Source organism: Setaria viridis, chromosome 3, assembly GCF_005286985.2.
Source record: "Setaria viridis chromosome 3, Setaria_viridis_v4.0, whole genome shotgun sequence".
Taxonomy (NCBI): domain Eukaryota; kingdom Viridiplantae; phylum Streptophyta; class Magnoliopsida; order Poales; family Poaceae; genus Setaria; species Setaria viridis.
In genome coordinates, this window is record NC_048265.2 from 11499318 (window position 1) to 11526874 (window position 27557).

The following is a 27557-nucleotide window of genomic DNA, read 5'->3' on the forward strand; positions in this document are numbered from 1 at the left end:
TGAGATTTTTTTTGAAATATCAAGATTATCTATTATATTAATACAATAGTGTTAAAAGAAGCCACCGCGTTTGCCGAGAGAGTCTAGAAATTCCCACATTAATTAAAAAAAGAGAGAAGAATATACACCGTTGGATTTTATGAAGATCTAATGATCTACATTAACCCAAAGAGATCATATCTAATAATCTATAATTTCAAAATTTAAAAATAGCAATTGATGTCGTGATTGGAAGCAAGGACATGAGTCCGTGTCAAGCACAAGTATATATGCATTTACACGCATCTGGCACACATATTTAAATTTCATTTTTCTACTCATATATGTTTGGCAAAAAAAAAAGGCATGGATGGAAAGGAAAGAAACCTACTGCGTGGATGCACAATAAGACTCAAAATATGCTAGCTTAGCTGGCGCCTAAGCATCACCCTAATTGAAGTTCCATTTAAAAAGTGGTAACGTCAGAATTTTAGATAAAATCTTAAGTAAACAATCTTTAAACATAAGTTCAAAAAAGAGGAATAATCAATGTTTCAAGAAATATAATTCTAAAAATGTTATGGTATGCCATCAATATTTTTTCTGCTCAGTCATTGAAACATGTTTTGGTTAGTATACAGGGAAAATCATTGTTTAGGATGTGTGAAGAAATACCCCATGAAAAAAAAAATCTATGGATCAGCTATTGCTATCGGCAAATAGAAAATTCGGGTCAGTGTGCATATATGTAAGCTATGTTCATTCGTAGATTAGGTAAAAAAAATAAAGTAAGTGTCGGTGTTTTATACTTGGCAACCGAGGGGTATCCCGAGGTAGTAGATTGGTTGGTGGGGGATCGTCGAACTTGGAACTTAAAGGTAAAAGCGAGTACATAAGACACAAATTTATACAGGTTCGGGCCGCTAGAATAGCGTAATACCCTACGTCCTGTTTGGTGGAGTATATTGCGCTCTACGCTTGGGTGTTGTTTGGTATTGAGGATTTGGTCCTCTGTTGTGGTTCTCTAAGGTCTTTGCCTACCGATCTAGGGACCCCTGCCCTCCTTTATATACTCCAGGGGGCGGGATTACTAGTCGGTTACAGGGTAGGAGTCCTAGTAGGATTACATGGTATGAGTCCTAGTAGGATTACAGAGGAATCCTAGTAGGAGTCCGTCTTCTTCCTTCCTTGCGTACTGGGGATCTATCCCTGACAGTAAGTCAAATAATGAGTTGTGTATGTATTTGTGTACCAGTTTAATCTGATATAGTCTGGTGCTATAGATTATTGCATTGGACACTTTAAAACTAACATAGTATTACTTAAACATTTGGTAGGGAATTATAAAAAACAAAGTAAGTTGAAAAATGGGCTGTGTATATATTTGTGTATAGATTATTGCATTGGACATAAAACATATGCACTAAAAAACTAACATAATATTACTTAAACATTTGGTAGGGAATCATGAAGCATGCCAGGTTTTTTTAGTGAATATTCACCTCCCTTCGCCTTAATTTTGTGTGATTCGTTGATGGGAAAGAATCCTTTGTGATATTGATTCGAGGAGCCAAAGTCAATCTAGGAAGGTGGAGATCAATACACAAAAAATTAATCTGAGGTGATGAGATGCAGGTCAGCAGCAACAGCAAGAGGGAGCAGGAGGGAATAGATCGAGGCATTCATCCCATCAATGCCCAGAGAATAGGCACATAACTAAGCAAAATGAGCAATTTGACTTCATATGATCAATTCAGAGGGTATGAACTCAATTTTTGCTAGACGATGGTTTGATTCAATCAGCAACAAGTTGCGCAATGGTAGTGGATGGATGAGAGAGAGACAATGGAAATCAATTAACTTCTTTTTATTTTCTTGTTGAAGTGGGAACAACTCTATTTATTTCATTCATGGAGTATGCAATCATGGATGAAACACCAAAGCATGAGGATGGTGAGGAAAGGAAGAAAGCTTATGCTAATGAATCATAGAGGAAACATTGGCTAGATGACTTTGAACTGCAATCAATGTTCTCCAGCAAAGATGGAGCTAATTGCTAAATAAACCAACATTTCGCCATCATAGTCGAGCGAATACTCGCCACGAGCTAGACGATAGCCCCTAAAGATGAATTAGCCTTGCAAAACTGAATTGAATAGGACAAAAGCTAGATAATAAAACCGGAATCCAGTTAAAAAGAAGAAGGCATCACTGTTCATTCATTCAGTGCAACAACCATGTCCATCATCGCCCCTCCATGTTTATAAGCAAATAAAGCATGAAGGAAATTTGAGGTGCACGTGAAAGAAAATTGTGAAACAATAATTGTTTGTTCATTTTATATACTATCTAATCAATCACTATCAGCTATTAACTTTTGTACTATTTTAAGTCATAGATCAATTATTTTTTACAAAATTACATAATTCATTGTAGAGGCATTATATATAACTATTAATGCACAATAAATATTGTAAATATAATAACAACATTGTATTGTGGTAAGGTGTAACTAATCTCCTATCGCTAATAATAGATTTGGAAATATCATACATGGATAACATCTCTGAAATGCAGTACCCTGAAATATCTAAATAAAGAGCCTATACAAAACATAATTAATTTAAGCTAAAATTGGGATCAAAATATGAAAAAAAGCAGTTATAACTGAGAGAGCACTGGAAGATCAATTCCTATTGGTAAAGTTCAAGACGCTGCAAAAGACATGAGCATCACAATGGAGATGCAGGTGAAGCTTACCATGATGAATGTGAATGCAAATACACTACATATCAAGATGGAGCAGATGAACGCGCGGTAGAGAGAAAACTTACCAAAAACAACAATACAACGAAGATCAAGGCGAGGCGGGAAGCGCAAAATAAGCTAAGGCACTACTAGAATCAATGGAGGCAAAGGTAAACATAGCCGATAAAAGCCTTCTCATATCAAGGTAGGGAAGTGTAGATTATGATGTCCACAGGCTAAGGAAGTCGAGCTAAATAGGGCTAAATAGACTATTAGAATATTAAGAGGGTAGGTTCAGTTTACGACGTCCATGGACTATACATATGCTTAGATTATAACTGTCGGCGAGAAAATTGACTTGCTCCAAGCGCAGTAAAGAAGATTGGTGTAGTTGCCCAACAATGTGAGAGAGAAAAGAGATGTCTAGAGGAAAAACAAAGCTGGAATCACTGTACAATAGCTGAAGCCATACTAACCGCGCTATTAGCGCGGGCTATCTTGCTAGTTTTTTATGGACGGGGAGTATAGGTTTCCACCTTCCGTAATCTCCTGGGGCCAGTTCGAGTCTGCCACCGCTGGATGGCAAATTCAGCATGCGGACACTATTCCTTTTTTTAAATAAACGAATCAGTCAGAAGAGTTGCCGATTATATTAGAAAGAAGATATTGCTACAACAAAACAATACTGTGACATGGAGCAATGCCACCAATGACGCACACGGCTTCGCTACTTTACAAACACCAACCACTCCATTTCTAACTGGTGCTCTTGCTGCCAAAGTCCCGCAGTTTGACAAGCATACACAGGCACCACATGCACACATCGAAGCACACGGTGAGATGAGCATGCAGGTATTAGATACTCCCTCCGTTTCAAATTGTAGATCGTTTTGATTTTTTTAAAGTCATAGATATTATTATGCTCCTAGACATACACTATATCTACATACGTAATAATATCTATAACTAAAAAACTAAAACAACCTATAATAAGGGGCGGACCTATATTAGTTCTAGTGAGGGTACAAGCCCTCACTCAATATTTTGAAGCAAAGGCAACCACTATTTTTTCACCATGTACAACTTAGTAAATCTAGATTCTTAACTTGTGCTCTCCCTCAAATCTTAGCCTGGGTCCGTCCCTACCTACAATTTGGAACCAAGGTAGTATACTATCTCACTGCGCTGGTAGCCTGGTACATTCTTGCTAGACCTGACTCCTAGGTTAGGAACCCTGGATGGCTCGATCGACCCCCTCCCGCTGCCACTGCATGATCCCCACTAAATTCCCATCGGTGCTGGTGCTGCTGCAGCAGCAGCACGGCAGACGATCGATAGTTGCGCCTGTCGTCCCCCTTCCTCCCCCTCCATCTCCTCCGCTTTCCGGACTGCCAGTCACCTCCTACGCGACCCGAACGCCGCGCCTCCGCCGCCCCATGTGCGATGCGATCTGCAACCTCCACTTGCCCCGCGCAAAGCCGCGCGGGCTTTTCCGCGACGCGATCGGCGACGGGTCAGCACTCAGCAGCCACAGCAGCAGCGTGATCTTTTTAGGTCTCTGGCTACTGGCCGGCCAGTACACGTCGCGTGCGAGGGCAACCGATCGGCGGCGGCGACGGTGCGCTGCCGGCGGTAGTGGGCGCTGCCCGGGCTGCACTAGCAGCACTTGTCACGGTCCCGTCGTCCTTGCGCCCATGTATCTCGACCGCCGGCCGTAGGTGATGGCTACAAATGCTGGCGTTGCAAATTGATGTGGCACTATAGCGCGCGCACCACTGCGCCACCAGCATCCAGAATGGTGGTGCAGTACAGTGCTGCTGCGTGAAACCGCACAGTCCAGACGTCGAAAGCATACTGCCATGAACAGCTTGATTTTTCACGTTATGAGTCTGACGCTGTGACGCTAAGAGTGTGTTTGGCAGAGTTCTCAGAGCTGATTCTCTGTTGATTCCAGCAGGAGTTGTGCCAAACGTTTTTTCAGATATTAGTAATTTTCTGCTGATTCTGTGAAGTGATTCCCTGAGATGAACAAAGAGGCTGGGAGCTGAAAAAAATAGTCCTCCTAATTCTATGAAGTGATTTTCTATCCTGATTTTAAAAGTTTGTGCTAGAGAATAAAAAAGAATCACTTTTAGCCACAGAATCACTTCTCGCAGAGAATCAGCTCTTATAGAGAATCAAAATCAGATGGAGATCTACTGCACTGACTCTGAGTTTGCTGTGTCTTCTCTTTGTGGCAGTGGTAGTGATCCTGAAGAAGTTGACCTTTGCATTGGGGGCCCATATTGGTGTTCATTTTCATCGCTAGCCCGTAGAGCAAATCATCGGTGCTACTGCTGCACTATTGCACTATTGGTGCCCTTTCCAGCTGTAGGAGCAGCCCATCGTCCGTATATAAGGGGTCCATTGGTACGTTGTAGCTCCTCGCCGGAGTCCTGTGCTGCACAAGGAAGGAGAGAAACCGGATTCATATTATATACCTGCTTAAAGCAACAATGCCTAAGGTCAGGTCAATCTTCACCGTTCTCATTGTGATGCTGCTATTGGTCAGTGCATCTTCAGGTATGCCGTTTCACACACTGTTTCCTTTGTCTTTGTGTTAGATGTGTATTTCTCGCTCTGGTTGGTTATTCGAACATGATTCCTGTCTTTTGGATGCAGGACAAACTGCAGTAACAGAAGGGAACCATGAAGATACTTTGGAAGTGGCAGAGGTCTGTATAATCAGCCTGTTCGCTTCAGTTTATCAGCTGGCTTATCAGCCACCGAACAGTGTTTTTCTCTCACAACAAATCAGCCGTTTCAGCTTTTCAGCCGGTTTATAAGTCCAGCCGAACAAGCCGGTTAATCTTTGGTTGAAATCGTCAGACAAAAATATAAGAGTTGGTTTTGCCCCTTTTTGACCTTTTAAATGGGTAGAGTTGGAATTGTACATGCTTTAAGAAGCATGATACCAGAGTTGCAATTGTGTCAATATTTGATAGCTACTCGCGCTCAGGTTCAAACCCGGGTGCATGTAGGTCATGGAGTACCTTCCAAAAGGTTTCAGTACCCCACTCTCTGACACTACATTTAATAAGCGTGATACCAGAGCTAACGGGTTTGGCAATTTTGTTGGATCCCTTTTAATTAGAGTTGACTGTGAATCAAACTAACTAATGCGGATTTCAACATAGTAGCTAGATGCTAGAAATACCCTTCGACGATTTTTTGCAGTAATAGAGGTCATAACAATTTTGTGACCTGTGCTTCTTCTGCCTTATATGGAGCAGTTACGTAAGAGTACATAAAAACTGATATGTGGTCATAGTGTTTTAGTATCAACGTGCTGTTGAATTTTTCCTCGCAAAGAAAAAAAACCAAAACGTGCTGTTGAATTTTTCTCCTAGAAAGAAACCTTTACCAAAAACGAATCATGTATGTAATCATAGTTCACCCCTCTTCACCCTATGCAGAGACACGGCAGGAGGGTTCTGACGGACATTCAGGATTACGACTACGGTGGATCCAACCCCAAACACGATCCACGCAGGAAGCCAGGGAATGGGCACTCCCGGTGAGCCATGTCGCTGCATGTCCGAGGACAGGATAAACTCCCCGTGACGGCCTGACGGGGTGACCCATGACGCTGCAGCCACTGGACTGGTATCCTTTGCTTACTGAGTTACTGTAACGAACACTAGAAGCAGGATGGTTTGATCCTTTTGCTTGCACCTTTGCCACCTTATTTAAGTCAGCCAGTTGCACACGAGCTTCAGACCAGCTGTTCTGGATCGTGCTTGATGCAAGCATTCAGGTGTGTTTGCTGATTCAAGCACTGGTTATGGAAAGCTAAGGCTGTTCAGTTTAGTTGTTCAGATAAGTTAACGACTATGTCACTATCTCAGTATGTAACTATTGCTCTCTTCTCGAAATCACGTATGAAAGTGAAACACCATTGTAAATTTTCCCCCGAGTACGTTAGAGGCTTACAGCCTTCAGCCTTGCATATCGTTGCGTTGTTGTGCCCGCCCGCCTCATTAGCCTGAGATATATAGGTTTATCCCGACGGCTGACGCCATCGCCATAGATTCAGAACATTCCAATTTTGGGGCAGTCAGCTCTGAAAAAATTCGTCCATATCTTTTCCGGTTACGTGCAAAATGCAGCTTGCCTCGCATCAGTATTCAGTAACCACCTTCTAATTCTGAACGGCACTTATCGCGAGCGCGAGCACAACGCGGTCGCCGTGCAAGTTTGCCCATCCCCGTTTACATGCGTTTATTACAGGCACGCGACGACTCTGCAGCCTTATCTGAACCTCTGAAACTCCTTATCTTTGGCTCTGCCCGGTGCAGAGATCACGGCTCGTCAATAAATAGAAAAAAAATAAACTCCCATATTTTCTGGAAAAAAAACATAATATCTGGAATCTCGAGGCTGAAACCTGTGCTACGTGTGACTTCGTTTCCGTCTGCTAGGCGAGGCGCAACAGCCAACACGGATCACGATCAGAACTGTATCGTTGCCTTGTTCTGCTACCATTTCGCTTCCCTTTTTCTGAAACTTTCTAGGAGCTAGCCTTGCCCCGCCCGGTCAGAACTCAGAAGCTCCAACAACCTGCAGCAACCTTTTTTTTTTACACAATTAGCAGCAACCTTTTCATTCCAGTTAGACCCCGTTTGGATCATGGGAATTGAATTCCATCCTAATAATCATAATTTAGATACAAATTAATTAAGCTAATATAATTGTATGTGGAATATAGTTGTATATTATAGTTGGTGATATGGGAGAGATACTTATATGCTGCACTTCTACTATAGAGAAGCGAGTCCAAGAGCGTGCTATAAGAATTGAATTCCATTCTAATAACTATAATCTATAGAATCAATTTTCATCTCCCACCCCATGAATTTAAGATAGGCTTATATCTAAACTTTGGAAAGTTGTGGAATGCCACATTCCAACATAAATTAGCCTATTCCATTAAATAGATTCCAATTACTTCAAAATGAAGGGATCCAAATGGGACCTTAAAGAAAAACACTGTATTTCTTTTATTATTTTCGTGACTTTTACTCCGGCTCCAGCCAAAGAATGCCCCCAAATCAGGGACTTTTATTCAGCGAAGACAAGCATCACCACAGGTCAGGGTCAAACGAGACGGCTTCAGCTTCAGCTTCAGCTTCCTCCCCTTCCAGTTCCAGTGCCTGGTCGTCGTGCGTGACGGTGGGCTATGCTCATCCAGGTCGTGACTAAGCACCTCGCCGGTGTCCTAAACCACACAGTCTCCGCACGATAAAAGCACTCATATTAACTAAGCGATTGCCGGATCTCGGTTGGCCTAGCCCGGCCAAACGCGTGCGTAGTTTAGGAAGGGATGGCCCATCGCTTCAGTCCTCATCATGATCCTAGATGCGAGCCGAGGTGGCGCCAAACTGCTACGGCACAAGAGGCTGACCGCCGGCCACGCCCGTGCCGGGCTCTCTGGAAGCTAGAGAAATCGTCGGGAGGACCCTAAATCTCAAAAAGAAGATTCCCCATCATATCAAACTTGCGATACATGCATAGAATATTAAATGTAGATGAAATTAAAAACTAATTGCATAGTTTTGTTGTACTTTGCGAGACGAATCTTTTGAGCCTAATTAGTCAATGTTTGGACAATAATTCACAAATACAAACGAAACGCTACAGTGTGCTACAGTACTGGCTCAATAATTTTAGCACTCCAAAATTGACAACTAAACATGACATGGGAGTCCTGGACGGGAGGGTGCTTGATTGGAGGCTGGGATTCGTGTTTTCCCCTCCCGTGGACGTCTCCCGATTGGATATCTCGCTCGATTTGTCATCAGTGCAGGACGATTCATCATGCAACGCAGCAACTGGTGGATGATTTTCTCCATTTCTGGCGCTGGGGTTGATATGCTGGTACAGCGAACGTGTTGCTACCTCTACTCTTCCTGTCCCGTGTGTTTCCTTGGACTAATTCCAGGGAATTTTAACAACTTACAAAAAGAACTGAGTGTCACATGCGCAAGCGCAATAGAACATTTAATTGGTGATTAAAAATTGCCACTGTAGTATATCTTTCCAGGCAAAATAATGAAGAGAGTACTTATGTTTGAAGCCGTGCCAAGTTAGTTTCGTGGTGGATGGAACCTATTTTTTCTCTCTCATCTCTACCGTTTTATTGCAACATCGTAGAAATTTACTGATATGACAGATTATTTAATGAAAATGACTCGGCGTCAATCTTGATACAGAAACACGTGCATCACGAGCTTTTCCATTTCTGCGTGCGGGTATGCTAGCTAGCACAGTGAACTTGTCATATACTGTAGTTCAAAGGCATCCTCGCTTCGTTTGTTTCAGTAGATGGAGACATGTTTACACTTTTGGTCATACGGCAAGGTTTCAAAAACCAAAGGTCGGAGGTGCTTTGACAACACCAGCTACTCGTTAACAGCGTCGTCCACACAGTCCCCTGTTTGCGGCTTTGATCTGAAGTTATATGCCAAGACCAGTGGTTTTAATGATGTGATCCGTCTCTTCGAAGGTGCTACAGAAGCTGGGTGCAGATTGAGTTCAGTTGTAGCGGTGGGGTGGCGCAGTCACCTTGATCTTTGTATCAGCTCTTGTTTTACTTCCCTCCAAACTACCAACTTTGACACTATGCAAAAAGAAGATTCTCCATCACATCAAACTTGCGGTATATGCATGGAGTACTAAATGTAGACGAAATCAAAAACTAATTGCACAGTTTTGTTGTACTTTGCGAGACGAATCTTTTGAGCCTAATTAGTCAATATTTGGACAATAATTCACAAATACAAATGAAACGCTACAGTGTCGCATTTATAGCAAATTGTCAATTTTGCAACTCCCAACTTGGAAAGTAAACAAGGCCTCAGAGGGTCATCAGTAGACAACGGTCTTTCGAAGAACCTGCCCTATGAAGAGTGGAAGTGCAGATTTGATGCTTCTTATCATGGAACAGTGAGTGAAGAGGTGAACTTTTTTTTATTTTGCGACAATTTCAGTGAAGGTCACCTGGAAAGCTGTAGAATTCGACCAGCCATGAAGGGCTAGTGTGGTATGTACGGTGAAAGGCTTGAACATGGTATTTGTGTGGTTATTTATGTAAGCTTTTTCCATGTATTAGAACCGAGTTTTTTCAACTCTCGGCAAGATGAGACTTATCGTAGCCCTAATGTCCTGGCTATTACTGCCAAACAATTATATACTTTTATCTATGTGAACTCGTATATTGATCAAGCTATTTATTATTCGCACATTGAAAATATTTTATGATGTTCAGTGGTACCTTAAGTCATTGCAAATCTATAGAGCAGTGTAGATCGGATCGAATAGAATCGAATCTGCAGAGGTGGAGTGGGCGGGAGGGGAATTGAATCGAAGCTAGCAGGTGCAGATCGACGTCACGGTACTCCTGGATGACGCGCGCGTGCGCTGAGGGCAGTGCCGATGCTGCGATGGGAGGGAGGGCTGGGGCTTGGGAGAAGAGGAAGAGTCGAGAAGTCCCAACTGCAGGTTGGCCATCGTGTACCGACGCTGCCGCCGCCTGCCGCGCCCGTCGGCCGGCCGGTGACGAAGCTGGCCGGCCATACGTCCTAAGTCGTCGGGCTGGTGGCCTTCGCGCGCGGGGCCTCAGTGGCGGTGGCAGTTATGAGCGAGCTGTGAGCAGCCTAAAACCCTCCTTGCATTCCGACCCGAGCGAGACGCGGCGGTGTCTGCGCACGTCTTGGCGTGGTATGTTGCTCGATCGATCGAGTTCGGTTTCGGCCTTCTAGCTCGGCTAGCCCTCGGTTGAACCGACCGCTCGGGTGGGTCCTCAGGTATGGGAACTTGAATGCGGATCAAGATGCACCCGCGCCGGAAGAGAGAGAGGGAGAGATATCTTTGGTCCGTTCGGTGGACTTATAAGCCGGCTGAAAAAGCTAAAACGGCTGTTTTATTGTGAGAGAAAAACACTGTTTGGTGGCTGATAAGGGGGTGTTTGGATCTTTAGGATCTCCTAAAATTTATGTCACATCGAATATTCGGAGGCTAATTAGGAGGATTAAATATGAGTTAATTATAAAACTAATTACACAGATGGAGGCTAATTCACGAGACAAATCTATTAAGCCTAATTAATCCATTATTAGCACATGTTTACTGTAGCATCACATTGTCAAATCATAAACTAATTAGGCTTAATAGATTCGTCTCGCAAATTAGTCTCTATCTGTGTAATTGATTTTGTAATTAGTCTATATTTAATACTCCTAATTAGTATCTAAATATTTGATGTGACATGAATTTTAGGAGATGCTAAAGAAATAAACACCCCCTAAGTCGGCTGATAAGTCGAAGCGAAGAGAGAAGTTAGCTTTCGAAAGAAAGAGATGTCTCGTTGTTTGTGTGGAGCGGATAATACAGACAAAACCGACGGGGCCGAGCTTGCGCGAAGACCGGTCCTAGTTCTAACGCGTGAAAGAAGTTTCCGGATCCGAGTAAAATCATTGACCGCAAGCTGTCCGTCAGTTTTGGCACACTGTTCGTGCGCACTCCAAAAGAAGAAACTATTGCAGATAAAAGTTGTGCCTTTCGCTCGCCCTCTGTTCCTGTACACACACCTGGACGGCCCTTCCTTCCCTGGTCACAAATCACAATCTGCTGCAGGCCTGAAGAGGATCCCGACGTGCAGCCATGCAGCACCGCGCGCGAAGAGGCGCCACGACGGCGCGCTACGATTCGGTAGGTGATCTCTTTGATCCCGAGACGCTCCACACGCAAAGCACGACGGCGCGAATAGAAAAATTGCGAAAAGGAGACGAAGCGGAGGGGCGAAAAGGATCCGGCGGTGACGGCCGGCGGACGGGTTCGCGTCAGCCGAGCGGTGATGGGTCACCGCCCCGTGCCGGTGGCAAGCGGAAGCAAGGCGAGCCGGCAACCACCCACCAGGAGCACCGACCGGATGGGTCGGCACCGAGCGGCCGCCCGGGCCCCAGGTGCGGCAGCAGCGGACGACAGGGACGGTGCGCGGGGCGGCGACGCCCGACCCGACCGATCGGACAGCCGCGTCAGCCCGCACTGTGCCCGTGCACGCACGCGCATCATGCATGAGTATTTTGCCGCGTCGCGCGGCCGGAGCGGCGAGCTGGACCGGGTCCGAGGGTCCGAGCCAGCCGGAGGTGACTGATGGAGCAAACCAAGCGATAAAATTGTGCGACTGACTGGCTGACCTGACTGACTGCTTCCCATGTCGTGCAGAATTTCGCGGCGCCATTCGCACTTATCTGTCGAAACGCGAAATCCACTTGAACGACAGTATTGAGCAACCAAAGCACGTTTTCTATCTCTGTTTTTTTAATGAGCTGTATGCATTTAGAAGTTTCCTTTTGTCTACTTCCTAGGTTAACCGCATTCCATAATGCTCTGATGCAGACTCGTGGACCGTGATCTGCTGCTGATCCCTGTGACAAGCTGGCCGTCCAATTCTCTGCCAGATTACAGTCAAGAGTTAACCGACCGATGTAACCGATTCCCTCTGTTCCAGGATAACAGGAGGACTCAGCATCACTCACAAGTTCACAACTTCACGAAGTCACAGACACGATCAGGCTTGTGACTGCAAAAGCAACATACAGAGTTCCAAGCTTTACTGCTTCATTATCCAGACCAACACGTCAGGCAAACAAAAAAAGCTGGAGATCAAATGCCCCGAAAAACATGGACCTCAACCTCACAATTTATCCTCGAGGCACAGCCGGTTTGACTCAGCAGACGGCGACGTACCGACGTGTCCCCCGTCCTGCTCATCCATCCGCCCGCCCATCCATCCACGTGTTCCCGTCTTCCGGAAGGCCCCCACCTCCCCCGCCCGCCCGCCTCCGTCCTCGCGCCGCGCCCGTTCCGACGGCTATAAATAATCGTCCTCTTCCTCCAAAGCTCCGCTCGCAACCCCTCGTTTTACCTCTGCTCATTTTCACAATTCCAGGCTTCCAGCCCACGCCCATTCCTGGACTACTCCCCAACCCCAAACGGTCAAAGCCAAGCCGATCGCGTGCGGCGGCGATAACGAGAAGCTAGCTGTAGGAGGAGGAGGACGACGAGTCGCCGGCGAGCAGCAATGCCTTACTGCGAGGTGGGCAGGTACGCGGACGGCGACAAGTGGGAGGGCGTCCGGCTCTTCTACCGCCGCTACGGCTGCGGGGCCACCAAGGTGCTCCTCATCATCGGTACGCACGCCAATCTCCCTCATCAAACCTCGAAAGGAGAAGGAAGGGGGATGAGCATCATGTTCTCCTCTCATGGAAAGATTACTTTTTTGTTTCCTCTTCCGCTTTTCGCTGAGAAACGGTTCGGTGTTTGGTTTGGGTCGGAATCAAAGGATTGGCGGGGACGCACGACTCGTGGGGCCCGCAGATAAAGGGGCTGACCGGGTCGCTGGAGCCCGCCGACGACGAGCCACCGCGGCCGGACGAGGAGGCCGGCGCCGGCGCCGCAGGGGCGGCGGAGGCGGCGCCCGCGGAAGGGGATGATGCCGGCGGCGACGGCATCGAGGTCTGCTGCTTCGACAACCGCGGCGTCGGCCGCAGCTCCATCCCCCCGAACAAATCCTACTACTCGTGAGTCTCCGCTCCCGATCCCCTCCTCCCACAGATCCAAATCCCTCCTCGTCGGTTGCAGTGGTTTCAACGATCGGTGGGGGCGTTTCGATTCCGTAGATAGGATTGTTTGCTCCGGCTCCGCTCCCCCTTTGAGATTCAGAACGGTCGTACATGGGGATCTGGTGGACGATAGTAGCAGCTTGATGTAGCTTTCGATGAGAAAAATTCCACATTTCACTCGTTTCCTGGCACAATTGTTTTTCACGAGAAAATGAGTGATGGAGAAGAAAGACGGGGAATATCTTCCATCACACGCTCATGTGTTGGAGCTGGAGAAGTCAAAATGGGAGGTGGTTCTGAATATTTGGTTTGAACACGCGTTTTCTCATCTCTGGCAGGACGGCAATCATGGCGAAGGACGCCTTGGCCTTGATGGATCATTTGGGGTGGAAGAAAGCACATGTCTTTGGCCACTCTATGGGTTAGTCCTCCTTGGTGTGCTGTGCCTTTCAATTTCGGGACCCTGTTCTTCAAATGTGTGATCTATAGGCATTGACCCTGCTGCTCTGTGCAACCAGGTGCGATGATTTCTTGCAAGCTAGCGGCGATAGCGCCTCACAGGCTGTGCTCACTGGCATTGCTTAATGTCACGGGAGGTGGCTTTCAGTGTTTCCCAAAGGTACTGGAGCTTTGATATCCTCTACATATTTGTGGAACTGAATGGAACTTCCAATGCTGCGAGATACAAAGGAAATGCTGCAAGAGGCACTCATTACAATTTTCAATTGTTCGTGCCTGAAGTTGAAGTTTTTTCCCCTGCTTCTGTAGGTTGATGGGCAGATGCTATCTCTTGCATTCCGTTTCTTACGGGCGAAAACTCCAGAGGAAAGAGCTCTTGTGGACTTGGAAACCCATTATACGAAGGTAAGGAACTAACAAACAATCCAATATCATTCCCCATTTGACCAAAAAAATAGTTCTTTTTTCAGATTCACCGATTCATTGTTGATTTCTTTTGATTGAACAATATTCCTATGCAGGAATACCTTGAGGAGACTGTCGGGTCATGCACTAGGAGAATGGTCCTTTATCAAGTGAGTGCTATCACTACCTTCCAGATGACGCTTCGTAACAGTCTTTTGGTGATGCTGTATCTTCTAGATTGGCATATGTGATGTCATGTACTCTCCGGAAACATTGATCTTGGTCTTTTGGATGATATGTGTTGCTTTTACACATTGAATGCTTGCTTGTCATTATCCTTTAATGTCACATACCATTGATTTCTTAATATAATGATACACAGCTCTCCTGCATGTTCGAGAAAACATACCATGGACTTATGTAATTTTGACTAGGTCTTCTTTTGGTGTGAATCTGGAATTATGTTTTGCATCCCCTTTTTAGAATATAAGCATATACTGGACTGTGGTACACACTATAAATTATAATGAAGATGAACATACATTTGGCAACTTATTTGTGGAAGACTCATCTGTACTGTGTTGCTTTCAGGAATATGTGAAGGGTATATCATCAACAGGGATGCAATCTAATTGTGGTTTTGAAGGGCAAGTTAATGCATGCTGGACCCACAAAATGACTACGAAAGAACTAGATACAATACGCTCAGCCGGTTTTCTAATTTCTGTTATTCATGGAAGGTTAGTTTGGCCAACAGCAGATATTCTATGCAGAGGGTACATGCCCATTTTGGTTGACTTACATCATATAACTGCAGGTATGATATCATTGCACAATTGTGTCATGCAAAACGTCTAGCAGAAAGGCTTCTTCCTGCTGCTAGAATGGTAGAACTTCATGGTGCACATCTAGTGAGTCATGAAAGACCAGACGAGGTAAAGCGTGAACTTTGGTGAAACAGCAACATGTGCCACTGAGATGTTAAGAACATTGATACGATGATTGCTTTGCTTGCTTGTTTAAACTGTTGCATGGGGGGGGGGGGGGGGGGGAGGGAGGGGAAGGGGGTTCCAAAAATAACATAAAATTGTGGCTCTGTGCAAGCATAAATGAACTAGCAAATGGTCAACTTTTGGACCAAAGGAGGATTGAATGAGAAACATCTTACAACTTGTGCAGATATTCCAAAGTTGCTAACTGAACTAAGATCAGACACTACAGTTATATGAAAGCATCATTTATCACCTAAACGTGCAACAGAATTTGTTGCTTTTGAAGACAACTGTTTTCCACCGCTAGTTTTAGCAGAGAAAAACGGAATTGCAGGATCCAATATGCTACCTCAAGGGAAAAAAAAATCCTTATCTGAAGCCATGTTACCTCAAGTATTGAGGCATGCAACTCATCATCCACTCAGCCTGATACCTTGTACTAAGAAGCAAGGAACTATGATATTTGGCTTCTAGGAATTTCCTGAAAAATAGATAAAAGCAAGGGTATGGAGTTGCAAATTAAACTTATCCTACTAATATGTAGACCTTCGCATACTCAACTTATGGCTATTTAGGAGAATATTTATTGTACACACCAGAAGCACTTTAAGAACAATTGGCAGAGTATAGAGAGATGAGTGGAGAGCAAACCAACAATTGGCTCTTCTGGACAGTTCTTGGTTCATTTTATTGAACTTGACGATTTTCGTTTTCCTCCCTTTTTCACAATTCACATGATAGCACAGTAGAACTCATGTAACTTTCTATGAATTCCAGGTGAACAATGCACTTATGGATCTAATAAAGGCTACCAAATCTGCGATGAAACCTGAAGAGTGGTCAGCCCAGCCTGAGAATGTATCAGGTACGCTTAAGAAGGCCAAACGTCTCCGATTTATCTTGAAGGATAATTGTTTGGGAGCACATATCTTATGTTGCATCTTCATCAGAAACCGGGGCACTTGTTTCCGGAAGACCCATTACCGTCACGATGCGAACAGATGAAGGTGCAAACGTCGCCGTAGCAGTCTATAACTTGCTTGGCAAGCTGCAACTAAGCTTTCTTTATCTCATAGGGGTGATAGTCATGGGGTTTGAGCACATGAGGAACATAGTAAAGGTAATGAAGCCAGTAAGGGTGGCGGCAATTGAGTCATAAGGTAAAAGGATCCTCCCTGCTCCCTTGCCAGATCATTGAAACAAATTCTCCATGTTGTGGCCTTGAACTAACTGAATCTTTCCCTGATGTTGCAGGAACAAGGACATGTAAATTATTCTCAAGACCTTGTGGGAGTCGAGATGGTATTTTCACTTCTCCCCAGTACTTCGGAGATGATGATTTTAGAGTAGCATCTCCCAACAACTGTGAAATTTTTCTGAGGGAACGCCTGCTCTTAGCTGAATAATACGACACAAAAACATAGAAGGAAAACCGTTGTTGGCGCCTGGACAGAAGTGTCGTAGGGCACGGTTGATGTAATACCTGTGAAGAGAGTTTCTGTAAGCACGGCCACACATGCTGCGCTGGTGCTGTCAGCCTGTCACCATGTTCCTGCGTACGATACCATGCCGAGATTTCAAAGGGATTCTTTGTTGCTTTATGTATCTGCGTGGTGTCGCTGAACGCTTATGTAACTTCCGGCATGACATGAGCTGTGCAAGCAAACCTACAGCTACAGCAGCTACTATCAAATCGCATATCAGGATTTTCACGACGTATAAACATTAGGGCTAACAACACCCCAGGTCCCAGGAAGGCAGGAATAGTGCACCGGCGTGGATGGCCGCGGGGCACCGCTTCCGCTTTCATCGCGGCCAGAACTCCAGAACCCGAAAGCCACCACACCAGGTCCAAGACCTGTTAACTCCGGTCCATTTTTGAGATAATGGTGGCTCCACACAATTGGTGCTCCGCTTCCGGTATGCCGTATGCCGCTTCCACGGGCCACGGCGGACAGCACACAGCAGGCGCTATCTGAATTCTGAATTCCCGATGACCGCAACTCCCGAGGATTCTGAATTCCCAATGACGGCAACTCCCGAGGAATATATAGTTGGTCTAGACTACGACGCGGTTAGGCGATATGACCAACTATAATCGGATAAGGAATGACACGATGCTATAGTTCCCGAACGAACAATCCATACGCGTAATTGAATTTGTCTCATCATGGAGGGGCTGCGAGATCCACATACGCAGAGAGCGCATGCAGTAGGGACGGAATTAAGCAGGGACAGCGCAGAATCTCTCACAAACACGGACGCAGAACAGAAGGGATGCTCTTCAGGCGTGGCGACGGTACTAACCTGGTAATCACGACGGATGGTTGCTTGCTCTCCCCGGCGACGGACGCGTCGTCGGCGACCGGCGGCTTCGATTGGCCGGTGGCCACATGAGATGAAGCTTGGGATCGATAGGAAGGTGTATTGCACATTTGCACACCCAGGCACCGAGCGAGGAGGAAGAGGGTAACTGAGGAGGGGAATGGTGGCCGTATGTGCCCGCGCGGGGCAAGGCAGGAGAGAAAACTAGGCATCCATGGTACATTCGCTCTTCCCGGCAAAATATTCCCGGGCGCGAGAGGATATTCCCATGAGCAACGCTGAATATGCCTTTTCTTCTTTCTTGCTAACCTCACTATTTGGGCCTTGGCCTAACTAAACATGAACCCTGCTAATGGGCCTAGCCCGCCTGTGAACGGGACCGGCCCAGGCAGAAGTGGAAATGCTCGGGGAAACGGCGTGGGCCCACAATCTCGCAGATTGGAGAGCACGCCCACCAGCTTACTCGTCTCCATCGACGACGGGAAGAGGCAGGACCGGAAAGGCGGAGAGGGCAGCAGAAGCAGAAGCAGAAGCGGCAGCCATGGGCGTGATGGATAAGCTCAAGATCTTCGTGGTGAAGGAGCCCGTCGTCGCCGCATCTTGCCTCATCGCCGGATTCGGTATTCGCCCCATCCTTCTCCTCCGCTCTGGCCCAAACCCTAGTAGATGCACTCGCGCCCATCAGAAATGGGGACGCAGGCTCCCGTGCTGTTGCCTCACCCTACGTCGGTCCTCGGCGACTATGCGTGGCTCGGTGTGGGTACACCACCGGGGGTTGATTTCTAGAGGCTTACGACGTTTGGGGTGGCCTTTTCACTTGCTACAGTTCATTAGATCCAGGATCCCAAATCTCTGGCGCCTGGGATGCATAATGTTATATTCCAAATCACTAGTCCTGTTTGTCAGCGCCGCATGTGACACAAATTCAGCTACCAGCAGAGCATAAGCTATCATTTCCCTGCTCAACAAAATGACATTTGAGTTCAATGTTATAGGAAATGGGTAATACTGTCACGCCACTTTCAGTTCAATTTGTGCTTGTATGCCAACTAGACATTTCATTTAGGTTTCTACCTTTTCTAGTTCAATAAATATATTTTGGCAAAACCTTATGACGTTTCATTTTTATATTTTGGTGGTACTTTGTGTCCATTGGCAATTTGGCTGAACATGTGTGCTTTCAGTTCAATGTGTGCTTGTATGCGAACTAGACATTTCCTTTACGTTTCCACATCTCTTTGTCGTATATGAGGGGTTATTACGGTCTTAAGTCTCGCATCAAAATATTGTTACTCACCATTGTCCAGAATCATGTTAAAAAGAAAATGCCTGTTTTGCTTGTGGATGTAGATTACATTAGCCTGTTTGCTCTCAGCTCCAGTAATGTTAAGAAAGATTGAATTTGCAAGGAAAGACTACAAATAATAAGAATGACACTAGAAATTGACTGAGGCATACAAATTGTCTTGACCACGTGATATGAAATTGCTATGTGACTGGGGATAGTGCCTCAGGCCTTAGCTAAACTCATCTGGATTCATTCTCTTGCACAGTAGAATGAATAACTTTATTCTAGTTTACATGTTTGCGGAATGGGCACTCATGCTTATTTTCTGTGAAATGGGATTATACCTAAAACTTTACATGATTGAGAGATGTGTTTGGTGTTGCGTGCTAGAAAAGATTGGTTGCATACGTTGCACCTAACCTTTTCAATATGATTCTAGTATGGATTGATTTCCTGAGTTGATCCTCTTTGACTAAGTAGTACTCCCACCGTTCCAAAATGTAGGTTGTTTTGGCTTTTCTAGATACAAAGATTTTGCTATGTATCTAGATATAATATATATTTAGGTGCATAGCAAAAATTATGTATCTAGAAAAGCTAAAACAACCTACAATTTGAAACAGAGGGAGTAGTATTAGTCCTTGCTAACTAATGGTCTATGGTTGCAATCAAACTTATAGTGCTTCTTAGGTTGACAATTTTTGTCTTGCAACTGGATTAATTTTGCTGGCAACCATTGTAATTAAAATTTATATGGAGCAATACAAGCACTAGGCAGTAGGCATTCGATTTTTCTCGAGTAGTTTCTACCCAGAAAATGTCAGCCCAAAAGTGGTAAGATTTAAAGCACACACTGTAAAACTCCACTTCAACATCTGTCAAGTTAACAGAGAACGCATAGAACATCACATGTTGCTATGAGAACTGGTGTTTTATACTTTGACATATCAGAAAGAAACCAGAACCTTTTTTCCTCCTGTTAATTGCCTTGGAGCAAACTTGATTCCTAAGATTTTCTAGATGTGCCTGCTGAAGTTATGGAATTATTGATTGGAGAAGAGCTAACATTCTATCATTGGCCTTGCTTCTCCCTCGGCTGACCTTATAATTTGCAATTTCAGGTCTCTTTCTTCCAGCAGTTGTTCGGCCAATCTTGGATTCATGGGAGACTGCGGAAAAAGTTCCTCCACCTCCTCTAAATGATGTATGTGATTCCTCTGTTTTGGGTTGTTCTATGTGGTGCTTTCATGCTCAAACAATTAATACTGTTTCCATTCAATTTCCCATCATTTCCCAATTCAAAATATTTATTTTTCTCAATCTAATTCTTATGAAATAAACTTCCTATTGATCTTTAATTGGGAAAAAAAACTCCCTATTTGGTCACTCCAAGCTAACTTGGCTAAAAAAATGCCAGAAAATGAGTTCTAAATTCATTACTGCTTGCTCAGTGTAAACTGCAGAGAGCATTTGTTTGAACTTTCTGCTGCATAATTGTATCATTGCATCCTCAAACTTGAGGATTTGATGAATGACCACAGTTCACCTGCCATTTCCTGATTTTATTCTTTGAGCAAGGAAGCCTAAGTACTAAAATCTGTCATGGAAAATGGTTGTGCCAACTTTTAATCTTCTGTCACTTCTGCAGGTGGTTGCAGGTGTCACCGGCAAGAAAAAGTAGCGAACTTGCATGTTTTCTCCTGTCAATGTTGTCCCACATTTTTCTTCCCCATGTTTTCTTGCAACCAGATTGTAACTTGGAAGTTGCGGTCTTCAACTCGTAGATGATATCGGCGAAATAATCATTGTACCTGAACCTCATAATTCAGCAATGCGACAGTTTTGAATTTTTTTGCTTCTCATTAGAAACAAAAAGGTTGATAGAATGCCAGTACCTTTTGCCTTTTGGATTGTGTTTGCCATAACCATATTTCTTGGTGGAGCAGTCAAGATAAGATTGCCTTACAAATTTCAATAAGGCCCGTTTGGATCCTTGGAATTGAATTCCATTTTAATAATCATAATTTAGACTACTATAGTTGTATGTAGAATATGTCTGTATATTATTGTTGGCTATATGGGAGAGATACTTACGTGCTGCACTTCTGCTACAGGGAAGCAATCGAAGAGCATGCTATAAGATGCACATTAAACACATAGTAGTATGAGGATTTATAGAATCAATTTTTATCTTCCACCTTATGAATTTAAGATAGGCTTATATCTAAATTTTGGAAGGTTGTGGAAAGTAGATTCCAACTCATGAATTTAACATAGATTTATGTGGAAAGTAGATTCCAACGGATCCAAACGGGACCTAATCGGAATCGCCGTGGCGTCAGCACGGCCTGCTTGTTTTGTGACATTGTAATCTCCGCAAGGCGTGATGGACTGCCGGACGCGGCTCTTGACTCTTGAGCGTGTGCCGTGTAGTCTCCTGCTAACTTCGACCGCGCTAGTGCCTCCACGCTGTAGCGCTGCGATTGCGCATCCCACTGGACGTCTTCCACCTCGGCAAGTCTGCGACTCGGCGGCCTTCGTGTGCCCATACCGGCTGGGGGAAACAGCGGGACATCGCGTGCCCGTGTTGTTTGGCGGTCAAGTGGTGAGTCTCCGAGAGACCGAGAAGAAGAAGAGGCGCAGGTGTTGTTGGGCCAGTGTTTCGACCCGTGCAGCCCACATGTAAAAGTCCAGCCCAAATAAGCCCAGGAACCGGGTGCCAGACCTAGGGTTTACGGGCACGCCCCCGGTATAAAACAACCGAGGCTCCCAGCCTCCCCGGCCTCCAGCAGCCGCCACCCCCAGTACCGGACCAGAGCGAGGCGACGCCGCGGCACCTCATCTCCGGTAAGTGTAGATCGCCCTCCAATCGAACGCGACGATGATTTGTTAACCCTGCTGTGCTCTATTTCGTTGTTAAGTTTGTGCAGTTCGAGTTGACGCTGATTTAGCAGTCGCGTCCGTGCTTAGCACGCCGCTATTCTAAGTGGTTTGTAGCATCCTGCTGGGAAATTTGTAGGTTTCCTGTGCATGATTCGGTCGTTGGTTATGTAGCTGTGGCCTTCTTGCATCTTAGTATACACTTGTTCTGTGTGGTTGACTGCAATCTTATTCTTCTCCCAGTTAGATCTGGTAACTATGTAGCGCGTAGGGTTAGTCGTATCGTTGGAAATATTAATGAAGATGTTCCTCTGCTGTTTGAAAGGCGTAGTTTACTTTTGCAATCAAATTCAGTTCTCTGGCCAGATGATTAGTTTCTTTCCCTTAGGTGTTCCCTGCTGTTACTGTTGGGTTAAGGTGTTTGACACTAGGTAGTTGATTTGATTATGTAGGCGAAGGGAAATGGCGACGGTTCCAGGGGATCTGATCTGGCAGATTGTTAGGAAGAACAACTCCTTCCTGGTGAAGCAGTTCGGCAACGGCCATGCCAAGGTGCAGTTCACCAAGGAGCCTAACAACCTCTACAACGTGCACTCGTACAAGTACTCTGGTATGCTGTTTCCTACATTGCTTGAGTTGTGCTTCGTATGTAACACACTGTGATATTTGCAGTAAATAATAAATAAACAAGTGCTGACTGCATGTGTCTGTTCTGTTCTCTTAGGCTTGGCGAACAAGAAGACCGTGACGATCCAGCCAGCAGCTGGAAAGGAGTCTGCTGTGGTCCTCTCGACGACCAAGACCAAGAAGCAGAACACACCTGCCAAGCTCAACCACAAGTCTGTGATGCGCAAGGAGTTCCGCAAGATGGCCAAGGCTGTGAAGAACCAGGTACTAGCACATGAAAATTCATAATGGTTACTTGTCTCTGATAATTTGATTGCTTGTTATGCTCTATCTGATAATGCATAGATCTTTGCTTTACACCCTGGGTATTATTTTTGCACATTGTTGTCATTAATTTGTTGCTGTGATGAGCCATAACAAGTAAGAAGGCCAACTGATCAACTGGTTCTTCGATGAAATATAGCTGATACGCTTGGCTTCTGAGCTAATTATCATATTGGTTTCATGTGCTATTCCTGTTTTTTGTACACTGGTTATTTTAAATATTATGTTTTGTTTGAAAGATAGTTATTTGCTATGTTGCTTGTATGGTGCTATGTGAGATTTTTTCTTGTTGATAGATTCTCTTTTATATTTTTGGGTTTCACTGCATATCCAAGGTGTAGCTATGATGAGCCATAACTTGTAAGAAGGCCAACTGATCAACTGGTTCTTCAATGAAATATAAGCTGATACGCTTGGCTTCTGAGCTGAACCTGCAGAATACTTAGTCTTTGAATGGTCGAAGTCTTGCATGTTCCTTTATGTGAAGCTTTTTAACTATGATTACCAGACCTTGTAACTGATCTTATAGGGTTGCTGATTGTTCTAATTTGTATTTTGTTTGCTCTGCAGGTTAGCGACAACTACTACAGGCCTGACCTAACCAAGCCGGCTCTCGCTAGGCTGAGCTCCGTGTACCGCAGCCTCCAGGTTGCCAAGTCTGGCGTCAAGAAGAAGAACAGGCAGCCTAAGCACTAAGCTTGTGTTTTGTTGAGGGTCCTGTTGGTGCTCAATAGTCCCAGCTTATTATCTTTGTTCCGACAGTTTTGAGACTTGAAGTGAGACTTGTTAGAACTAGAGCTACCTTGTTAAAGCTGCTGCTGTGTGTCGTTCCATAATCACAAATTGCTTGCACTTGATGATTGCAACTTTATTTTGCATACTTGCTGCGCATGATTACTCCGTTTTCAGATTTTGGTTTTGTTCTCCGCCGGGTCTAACCTCCAACAAATGAAATGGTTGTCTGGTACTTTGCGCTAGTCTAGTTGTCTTGCCGTCTTGCGGATCTTCATTTTGACTATGCTCTCCATTTGCAACGCCTGAATATTTGTGGTTAGGCTGAACATAGATTTTAGCTGTCCGCTCCAATTGGTATCTTGCTTCACGTACTGCCGGTTGCTCGTCAAGAGTAGAGGACTGGCCACTTTGCTTGTGATGACCTAGATGACCAGCGAGTTTGGAATCGTATGGTGTAGGGAACCGTATTTAGAGGTCGTAATTTTCAGTATATCTACGCAGCGCGTATACCAGCTGGCCAACCAGGTTATCTGTCGCTGCGACAGCAAATCGGAGTTGTGAAGGTCAGCCAATGTTGACTGGCGACTCGGCCGTAGAATCACCAGCCGGCGGCAGCGTTCTGCCCAAGTCGGCGCGCATTTCCAGCTTCAGCCATCTCTCTGAAGCACAGAAGCTGCATCTAAAGTCGCTGATATTCAAATCGTGTTGTATTCTACTAGAATCTCTGCATAAGTGTATCAAGCACTTCAGGTACACTAGGCATGCGTTTGATTTTGGGATGATGTGGGTTGGGTTGGAGCCGACCCACTTTTATGGGTTGGAACCGACCCATCCTGTGTTTGGATGGGTGGGTTGGAGCCGACCCAGTCTTTTGTTTGGTTGGAGAAATTGAGAGGGTTGGATGGATGTCCTTTTAACACCGTTAGTTGTGGGGCCCACTGATCAGTCGTGGGGCCCACCTGTCAGCCTCTTATTTTCCCCCTCCCTTCCATCTTCTTCCTCCTCTCCTCCTGCAACCCATCCTCCTCCAGTCCCCGGCCACTGGCGCCCCCCCTGCCCTGCTCCCTGCGCCGCCATCCCCCACCTGCGCCGCCGCCGCCGCCGCCCCTGCCTCCCCAGGTCCCTGCGCCGCCGCCCCAGACCCCCGCGCGCCGCCGCCCATGCCTCCCCAGCTCCCTGCGCCGCCGCCCCGTGCCTGAGCCTCCTCTCCGCGCCGGCCCGAGCGGCCCCACCGCCAGCCAGAACCCGCCCCCGCCGCCGGCCTCAGCTCCCTCCCCGCACCGGCCTGAGGGGCCGTGGCCATGGGGCGCCGCGGGGTTGGAGCCACGGAGGAGCTGCGCCGGCGGCCATGGGGCAGGCGGCTGCGGGAGGGCGCCGGGCGAGCGGAGGGTGGGCCGGCGGTGGGTAGGCGGCGGTCGGGTCGGGCGGACAGCAGCGGCGTCGGGCGAGCGTCGGGCGAGCGCGAGAAACGGATGACGACGCCGTCCAACTGGGTCGAGACGGTCCCTTCATTTTGGAAGAACCGGATGAACCCAGATATTGAGGGAATATTCCCGATATGGGATGAACCCAACCCACTTCTTCTCCAACCAAACATGGGTCGAAGTGGGTCGGCTCCAACCCAACCCACTTCGACCCACTAACCAAACACACGGTAGATGTCTAGATTCATACACTAGCTGGAATGCTGGATACATACAGGAACAGCCTTGGTTCGCATCCTGACAAGTGACAGTAGCCACTACGTCTTGTGGGTTATCTGTTTCTGAGCTTTGCCGTTCTCCTGTTTCGCCTGCTCCTGCTGCTGCTGCGGCGGCGGCGGCCCGATCCGGTGCATCACTGCCCGGTACGCCGAGAGCCCGAGCTTCTGCACCCGGTCGTACATCCTCTCCGGCCGCAGCGGCGCAACGTAGAGCCCGACGGCGTCGAGCTGCCAGCCGCTCCGCCCGCAGAAGCCGACGATGACGCCCCCGTCCACCGGGAACGTGAACGCCGCGCCCTCCGCCACCCCGAACGGCCCGTACGCCCTCTGGTTGCTCCGGAACGCCAGCGACCGGATCACCGGCGACCCGCCGGCCGCGATCGGGGAGTAGTGCCCGCTCACGCCCGTCAGGTGCTCGTCCGGGAAGCCCAGCCTGATCTGCGCGCTTGCACATCCAGCCAACAAAACCACATGTGACTATGTGAGCGGGAGCAACCAACCGATGGTTTCATATATTGAACGTGCCTGGGTCGTGTGGTTGCCGCCGGCTCCGCCGTGCCGCTCGCCGGGGACGGCCAGGCCGTCGTGGTCGTACTCCACGCTGATGCTGTCGATGAAGCGGTCGTAGGAAACGGTGATGCTGCGGATCCCGGAGTGGCCGCCGTCGTCCCATGGGTGTCCCCCGGTGCCGCCCCATGGGCCGACCTTCATGAGCTTCTTGGACACAACCATCTTCCTCTGATGTTGCTGCTGTCGAAAAAAAATATGAAGTTCAGTGTTCAGAGGTATACCTACGGGTTTCTAAGCAGGTTATGTTAGTCTGAAGTCTGAACATAGGCACAAAGAGGTGTGCAGTCTGCAACAATGAAAAGGAAAATCTAATAGAATACTAGTAAAGTCCATTTGTGTACCATGCTTGCTTCCAGAGATTTGCAGAGGTGCACAGGTGGTAAGGTCTGCAGCTGAAGGTTCAGTCAGAGCTAGCGAAGAAATTGCACAACAAACCAAAAGGTGTAACTCTTTTAAAGAGGCAGCAGGATGTGGGGGATAACTGGGGATAAGAATTAGATGCCTTGAGGGTCAGCATACTGCTGTCCAGAACGATAAGCATATTGCAGAAGAGCATTTCGTTCTTCAGCGAGAAGTCTCATGAAGAATTTCGAGCATAGGGGAGGTTACAGTTCAATTTTAGCATGCCTCTGAAAAGAATCTATGTATTTATTGAGCAACTGTCTATGAAGTTACCTTCAAGAAAAAGGGAGGTGCAACGATTACACTGCTCAAGTTGGTCAAGCCATGTCGTCTCAGTAAGGACTAAGAACAAACATGAAAGATATAGGTTGTCTGATAGATGATCATGACACTGGAGAATAGGATGCCGTGGAGCTGGCAGCATCATTGGCAAGGGAGAATAACTCATTTGGCATATTTTTGCTGAAGTTTCTTTTGTGCACAAGATAGCGCCTATTTCATTCACTAAAGCAGGAGAAAATACAAAGCAGGCTTTCCTGGGAGACTTGTTGAAGAATTCGTATTATATTTTCTTATTGTAGCCAAAACGAACAGGCTTATTGTCAGAGTCTCTGATAAATTGCAGCCATATTACCTGTAAAACCTCCCCCTCTCCTAGTTTTTCTTGCTGAACAAACTATTGTATAAGAATTTTGGCCTTCACAAGGCCCTAATGGAAAATTCAGGTGGGGATCTCCCCCCCCCATTGACCCTCAAAAAAAAAATTGCAGCCATATTCATCTGGATCAAATCACCCAAACTTCCATGTATGTAATGCCAGATGTCCATGGCAACACACAATCCATAAAGCCATATTGTGACGTGCCTAATGATCATTGTGGAGAACTAATTGGGTACCACTGAACCAACAGGACAGGAGAATCTTAGCTGGCAGCGCCCATAAAGTCCAAAAGAAGCCAATAATACACAACTAATCTATGTAGAATCAGTAGAACTTCATACATTATCAAAACGAAAAATTTCGTGACTGAAAAAAAAACATTAATAGCACATAAGAGGTAGCTGTCATTTTCTGAAACTTCAGGAACATGCTTCAGCTTCACCACATTTGCAGTAATTATGGTACCTGTGGCTTCAAAGTAAATACCTGTATGTGACAGGCCATCTAATATTCACTTTTCATTTATACTGTCAGCAGCTCAAATTGCCTATCAAACTGCTCAAATCCACTCTTTACATTCTTGAGCTACAGTTTCCTGTCCAGGCAATGCTATCATTACAAATTTAAGAATTAATTTGCCAAGAATCAAATAAGCAGTCTGACAGCCAAATCCTCTTGTCCCTTGGGATTTCCTATGCATGCACTGGTATCATCAAACCAGACTGTATTGCAACCTAAAGCTCTGCTGAACTGTGCTTTGCTGGAGATATTTGCTGGAGATAATCAAGACCTAACC

At 46.0% G+C, this 27557-nt stretch overlaps 5 protein-coding genes, 1 long non-coding RNA gene and 2 other non-coding genes across 10 annotated transcripts; 6 read left to right on the forward strand and 2 right to left on the reverse strand.

Moving 5' to 3' along the window:
* Positions 1-5131: 5131 nt before the first annotated feature.
* Positions 5132-6671, forward strand: LOC117848736 (uncharacterized). The gene is made up of 3 exons (XM_034730260.2): positions 5132-5289; positions 5389-5441; positions 6183-6671. Exons 1-3 carry the CDS (start codon positions 5223-5225, stop codon positions 6285-6287), a joined length of 225 nt encoding a protein of 74 aa, XP_034586151.1. The 5' UTR covers positions 5132-5222; the 3' UTR covers positions 6288-6671.
* A 2298-nt stretch (positions 6672-8969) lies between these two features.
* Positions 8970-17888, reverse strand: LOC117848738 (uncharacterized). Its single transcript, XR_004638922.2, has 2 exons — positions 17555-17888; positions 8970-9385 (listed from the first exon to the last, which is right to left on the reverse strand). It is a non-coding gene; the product is annotated as an uncharacterized lncRNA (long non-coding RNA).
* Positions 12659-16848, forward strand: LOC117848735 (uncharacterized). Of its 2 annotated transcripts, XM_034730259.2 has the most exons (12): positions 12659-12959; positions 13112-13349; positions 13730-13812; positions 13910-14010; positions 14160-14255; positions 14372-14425; positions 14847-14995; positions 15073-15190; positions 16025-16112; positions 16198-16254; positions 16324-16407; positions 16502-16848. In XM_034730259.2, the coding sequence occupies exons 1-11, from the start codon at positions 12851-12853 to the stop codon at positions 16404-16406; spliced, it is 1176 nt and encodes a 391-aa protein (XP_034586150.1). In that variant the 5' UTR covers positions 12659-12850; the 3' UTR covers position 16407; positions 16502-16848. The 2 variants fall into 2 exon arrangements, with proteins under 2 accessions (XP_034586150.1, XP_034586149.1); XM_034730258.2 differs by having other exon boundaries at positions 12660-12959; positions 16198-16407.
* Positions 17889-18001: 113 nt separating the features above from the next.
* LOC140222356 (uncharacterized) lies at positions 18002-20766 on the forward strand. Its single transcript, XM_072292689.1, has 3 exons — positions 18002-18192; positions 19982-20064; positions 20509-20766. The coding sequence occupies exons 1-3, from the start codon at positions 18114-18116 to the stop codon at positions 20539-20541; spliced, it is 195 nt and encodes a 64-aa protein (XP_072148790.1). The 5' UTR covers positions 18002-18113; the 3' UTR covers positions 20542-20766.
* Positions 20767-21556: 790 nt separating this feature from the next.
* LOC117848737 (large ribosomal subunit protein eL28z) lies at positions 21557-23571 on the forward strand. Its single transcript, XM_034730261.2, has 4 exons — positions 21557-21707; positions 22193-22350; positions 22465-22631; positions 23262-23571. Exons 2-4 carry the CDS (start codon positions 22203-22205, stop codon positions 23385-23387), a joined length of 441 nt encoding a protein of 146 aa, XP_034586152.2. The 5' UTR covers positions 21557-21707; positions 22193-22202; the 3' UTR covers positions 23388-23571.
* On the forward strand, positions 22765-22855 carry LOC117851098 (small nucleolar RNA R24). The gene has a single exon (XR_004639463.1). It is a non-coding gene; the product is annotated as a small nucleolar RNA R24 (small nucleolar RNA).
* LOC117851099 (small nucleolar RNA R24) lies at positions 23029-23120 on the forward strand. Its single transcript, XR_004639464.1, has one exon. It is a non-coding gene; the product is annotated as a small nucleolar RNA R24 (small nucleolar RNA).
* A 1394-nt stretch (positions 23572-24965) lies between the features above and the next one.
* Positions 24966-26382, reverse strand: LOC117847527 (jacalin-related lectin 19). 2 transcript variants are annotated; one of them, XM_034728740.2, is made up of 3 exons: positions 26040-26382; positions 25654-25878; positions 24966-25566 (listed from the first exon to the last, which is right to left on the reverse strand). In XM_034728740.2, the coding sequence occupies exons 1-3, from the start codon at positions 26040-26042 to the stop codon at positions 25168-25170; spliced, it is 627 nt and encodes a 208-aa protein (XP_034584631.1). In that variant the 5' UTR covers positions 26043-26382; the 3' UTR covers positions 24966-25167. The 2 variants fall into 2 exon arrangements, with proteins under 2 accessions (XP_034584631.1, XP_034584632.1); XM_034728741.2 differs by having other exon boundaries at positions 25654-25875; positions 26040-26376.
* Between the last annotated feature and the right edge of the window lie 1175 nt (positions 26383-27557).